At 41.2% G+C, this 5,569-nt stretch overlaps 1 protein-coding gene across 1 annotated transcript in view; it reads right to left on the bottom strand.

Annotated features, from left to right (window-relative positions):
- Window positions 1–262: 262 nt before the first annotated feature.
- The window catches only part of LOC104941766 (carboxyl-terminal PDZ ligand of neuronal nitric oxide synthase protein-like), a 16,897-nt gene continuing 11,590 nt past the window's right edge, over window positions 263–5,569 (bottom strand). Inside the window, exons 9-10 of the mRNA XM_010766902.1 lie at window positions 2,557–2,725; window positions 263–1,980 (exon numbers count right to left, since the gene is read on the bottom strand). Of these exons, the coding sequence (XP_010765204.1) occupies window positions 1,466–1,980; window positions 2,557–2,725 (684 nt within the window). The 3' untranslated portion in view covers window positions 263–1,465. The remainder of the gene's footprint in view (window positions 1,981–2,556; window positions 2,726–5,569) is intronic.

Below are 5,569 nucleotides of genomic sequence, written 5' to 3'. Positions count from 1 at the left end.
GATCCGACTTTGCTGTCACCTTTGACCGACAATCGAACCTCAGACGAAAATATTGTGGGCTCCACGCCTAACAAGCTACCGTTTTTGTCCAAAGATTTGCCAGATTAAATTCAAAATGAATGTTCTTCATTCAATGGCGGCTATGTTTTTAAAGCACCAGAGACTATGTTTTAGCACCTGCACACAGTGAGATGTCTCCCACTAAGAAACAGTTTCACAGAATCACAAATTGTTCTTCAATAATGTCAAACGACTAAAATAGTATGAATAAAATCAATGTATATTTACAGATGATGTGTCATGACAAGCACAGTTTTTAATTGTCTCAAAACATGTGTTAGCATATCCAGATAGACTTTTCCTCAAAAATCTTCATTGGGTGAACAGCAAAAATGACCACATTGGTGCCGAATGTGTCACAACTTCATAAACACACACACAACCACAGTGTAACAAGCCCAGCGAATCAAGGAACCATACTGACCAGCACACAGTATGCAACACGTACAGAAAGCAGAGATCTTCGGAAAGGCGGAGCATGAAACACCACAGAGATTATACTAATTTACAGTCCACGTTTTGAAAAGGGCTGCACTGTGCCAAATTCTTATCTGAAAATACATGTTTTGGTCTTAAAAGCAGCAACAGAGCAAAACATACTTTCAGGCATGGAACATTTTCTCAGTTCACAGGAAGTAGCAAACCGGAACAGAAGAGTAGTAAGTGCTATGTCGATTATGTATTTTACTGATGTCACAATACATGATTGCATCTGTTTCCCATTGGGGTGGTGGATAAGTGCAATGCTGCTTTGTGCAGCCATGTTCCCACACAGTTTGGTTTTGAGTCCGTAATTAGATACAGTATACGGGGAACACCCCTTAGTGTTCAACACAGGAAAATGCGTGTCGTACAGATTGATAGAACTGCAACTGCTGCACAATTTTCCTGTCCGGTGTAACAGAAAAAGCATCTGGAGCATTACTGACTGATAACTGCAAATACATTAAATAGGGAATTATTGTACTTTCATTTCAAATCTATTTGAGAAGTGTAGGCTTTGCTAATCATACATTTAGGCAAATAACATTACTAAAACTTACAATGTGGTAAACTATCTGCATTAGTTAATGGTTCAATATACAATATCAATTTTCAAAAATGTGACTTTCAACATAGTGAATCAACTGAATTGAATGAAATAGCCAGTTAACTCATTTGCTAATACTACAGGAAGTTAATATTTGATGCTAACATGTGGCATACAGTGTGTGTGGCCTGTCTAAAAACTGTTGCAAAAGTTCCCATTTTTCATTGTTCTTGACGTTAACTTCCTGACCAGAAAAGTTCTGAAGGAGTTATTTTGCAAACACATTGGGAATTACGGAGGTTTCAAAATGGTTTTACTTTCTGGCGACTTGCATATTTACAGAGATAAATGTGGCACTGAGGCATAAGAGCGCCACTACACCGCCATCTCATCCCCTAAGCAGTCCGGTAGACTTTCTGCGTTCAGTACGTTTAAGAGTCGAGCAGCACCGTCAGCCCCCCCCACTGCATCCCCCTGCCCCAAACTGTCCCGGTCATCACTCTCATCTGTGTTCGACTCATACTCTGACCCGATACCTGACTCCCTGAACCGGAGCAGCTCCAGAGCTCCCAGGACCTGTTCCCCCAGCGGCGAGTAGCCGTCCGGGCCTCCGTCAATGGGGGTCTCCCCCGAGTCCTGGTCCTGCTCCTGGCTGTCCGGCTGGCGGGAGGAGAAGCGGAAGCACTCAAGGCGAACTCCACTGCCGGGGAACCCCAGAGGGCTGGTGTCGGTGCACAGGGTGCCAGGAAAGCAGGGCCCGGGGAGGGAGGAGAACCAGGGGCTGTCAATAATCTGGACCTGGGATTGAGCTGCAAAAGAGCCCATCGATAAAGAAGAGCTGGGTGGTTTGGTGCGGAAAGTGATCTCCAGAAGACTGTCCTGGGAGCCCACTGAGGAAGGAATATAAAAATATAAAATTAAGAATGTGTAAGATGAAACTACGAAAATATGTATATTTTTTTGGCTGATAACTTTCAGAAGTTCATCTCATTACGTATGGGATATTATTGTATCTCATACGTCGAAAATAAACAAAAAAACACTAGAAAAATAATACATCCAACATTTCCCGCAAATTATCCTTTTTAAACTTTGCCTCTCAGGGCTTCCATACAGAACAAAGCAGAGCGAGATTTAGTAGTTATCGCATTAACAGAGATACAAGACATGAGAAGTGAGGTTTGAGCCAAGATGAGGAGATTACACGGACAGGGATAAAGTCTGTGCTGACAGGATTTAATAATTCATGACTATAAGGTAGCATATTGACACTGGCTAAGTGCAGTAAAGAGAGAGCAGAGAGCAGTATCGAACCCGCTGAGAGCGCTGCCATTGGATAATTAATTGCGTGCCAGAAGTGGATGAAAAAGGAGCCATGACGACAGGTAGGAAGCAGGGATTGAAAGTGGGAATAGGGAGGATTTGATGCATCCAAACTAAATATTAGAGTGAAAATGTCCACTCACTAGATGTTAAGTGACCCGCAGCTTTCAGCTCCAGCTCCTGTATCTGTTTGACCAGCAGGGAGATGTGTTGCAGCAGGTCGGTGTTCTGCAGCAGCAGCCTCTGCACCCTGGCCTGCGTTTCAGTCCGCGCACACACCTCCACCGACAGCTGTTCCTGCAGTAGATGGACCTGGACGGGCCAAAGCTTATATCGTTAAGAACATACATACCATCCTGTCAAGAGGAAACCTGCTTATTAAATTCCACAGTGGCTCAGAAGTTTGGATTTGACTCTGCCTTTTTCAGACAGTATTGGCTTCAAGGAAAGTCTCTCGTTTCTCCAGAGGGCATATTAGAAGAGACATCAGCATTATGAATGAACTTCTGTCAGGAGATCGGGCGATGTAAAAAAAAAAGCAAACTCTGAAAAATGGTTTTCTTTCAGATGTTCAAAGACCTTTAAACCACTGCTTGGGCATTTTTGATCTAAAGTTAAACTTTTCAAAAGTCTATGTGGTGCTTTAGAGCAGGGGTTCCCCAAGTTGCGCGCCCCCCCCCACCCCACACACACACAAGGGGGGGGGGGCATCAGCGGTAATTAAAGTTTAAAAGTCTCAAAAATGCTACAACTACTGTCACAAACTAGATGAATGTGAATTATTTCGTTAAAGGAGGATGAAAGCGTAATTAAGGAGCACTATTGGAGTGACTTTGATGGTTATTGGACTCAGGATACATTCCGCTGTATGAAGAAATGAAAGGACGGAAAACAATGGAAGTGGAAACAATTCACAAAGGGATTCAACTGTTTAAAACACATTTTCAAAGTAAGCCAGATTTTGCCGATGTGTTTATGTGGATTCAAAAGTCGTAAATAATCTACAAAATGAAGGAGACCGATCTGATCGGAGCAACTGTGACAAATAATCCAACTGAAACCGGCATGGACAATGACTATGTTTTAAAAATGCGCTTATCCAGAAAAGCCTGGTTTAGACACTTTACGGGCAGAAGAAACATTTCTATTAAAGAAAGAATTATACATTTCTTTCTTCTTATGCCTATAATAGCTACAGTACTAATTTGAATTTTTATTAAAATTAATTAATCAATTATTTTTAATATGTTATTTTAATGTAGAGACAAGGCTTTTAGTGACAATCATGTATTGCCTTACAATTATATGTCAACAAATTTTTTTATTTTTTAAAAAAAAGTCTAAATATGATATTTGGCCTCAAATCATCTGAGGCCCCCCCAAGTTGGGAACCACTGCTTTAGAGGAATGAAGGGTGAGAATGTAATCACCCAAAATGTGTCGCCACATCCTATTTAGCACAGCAATGATTGAAAATGGAAGAAGCACATCACGTCACAACATTTATCAATTATCCTAACGAAGGGATTTTGATCTGCATCTTTACGTCATTTGAATTGTGCCTTGGACTTAAAAACAAACATGCTCATAACATTATTTTAAATAGATTCTCGTCTATGATCAATATGTTTTTAGCCAGACAACAAAGCTCCCAGTGTGGCAATGTCACTGTGATGGTCCTTGGTTGATCCACCACTTTGGTGAACAATGTCATCAACTACTGGATGGATTGCCATGAAATATTTTACGTTTCCTCTTCCATTACTGGTGAACATGTTTTTATGTCCTTAGGTTGACTTGACATTTAATCAATGTTGACATTATTTAATGTTGACATTATTTAATATCAACATTTGCAAAAATGAATTTACGTAAAACTTTAAAGAGGCCCGATTATCCTATCTATCACAACAGAGCCGGCCAGCAAACCAATCAGAGCAGACTGGGCTCTGGTTTCAGACAGAGGGTGAAAAGAGATGCTGCAGCACAGGGCAGTTGAGAAAAATAAAGACCTTTTTGAAACATTAAAGCATTGTGAGACAGTGGTCCAGTAGAGCGAATAAATACAAATATAAAACCTGAAAAATGAGCAATCTACTGTAGATGCCAATATGAAAATGTCTAATTTTAAAAAAGCGGTTACATTTTTTAAACATATATTTAAAACCGGTATATATTAGAGAACTTTTTGCCTTTAAACTCAACGGCTAAAATTACATATTTCCTCATTTCATCTGCGCTGTATGGTATGTGCATAAGTCTTACCGATGACTAAATTGTTTCCCAATGTAATATACCCACATAAACTGGCAGCGCAAGAGCCTGATTTGATTGCGTTTGTCTGAAGGCTGCCTGAAGCTGTGACACTTTACACCAGTAGGCGAGAACAGACGGCATCATATGCAAGAGAAGGTCTGTTAACCAACATCACCTAAAGTGTCATTATCCGGTGCAGGACGCAATGCGGCCAGGCTGCTCGCTGTCTGCAAAACACGCGTGCAATCTTGTTGGCATCTATGATTGGCGTCCGGTAATAGTTCTGATGCCTATAGATCAGCTATGAATGATTCATAAACATCCTCCTATGTAAAAACGTCCAGATATAGATTATAGGAATTAAACCTGGTGCTTTGTTGTATGTACAATGCTATTAGAAACGGGAGTGACGCGGTCATAAAACCCGGAAGAAAGCTTCCTTCCGTTCCTTCGTCAAAAACCAATGCCAATTTCGCTCCATAGGATATTGGTAAAAATTAGTCGAAATAAGGTCTGCTGGTTGAGCACACATTCTAAGGAGAGGGAATCACGTTTTGTTCAGGCCGGATGAATCTGGCCACATGTCAACCCGGTAGCTGGTTTACAATTTTTAGAGTGGCATAGAATCTAGTCGCCAGAGAGAGCAAAATGGCCTAACGTTGGATGGGGCCTAGTAGACGAAAAGCTGACAAGCCAGTACAGCAGCGAGTCCCGCGAGCGCGAAACGTCATAGCAAGCTTGTTGAAGATCGTTCAACTGAGGCTTTCAGGCTGAAACTGCCAGCTTGTGAAGCACAGGTTTAAATATATGGTAACATTGTTTAAACTGTATACCGCGGTTTGTATCTTGAGCGCGGCCTTTTTTTTGGTGTTTACATGTATACCAGCGTTGTATCGTAGG

This window comes from Notothenia coriiceps, unplaced genomic scaffold (genome assembly GCF_000735185.1).
Source record: "Notothenia coriiceps isolate Sejong01 unplaced genomic scaffold, NC01 NC01_scaffold00003860, whole genome shotgun sequence".
Lineage (NCBI taxonomy): Eukaryota > Metazoa > Chordata > Actinopteri > Perciformes > Nototheniidae > Notothenia > Notothenia coriiceps.
Note: the sequence above shows the minus strand (reverse complement) of the source record. Positions and strands in the feature narration are given on the sequence as shown.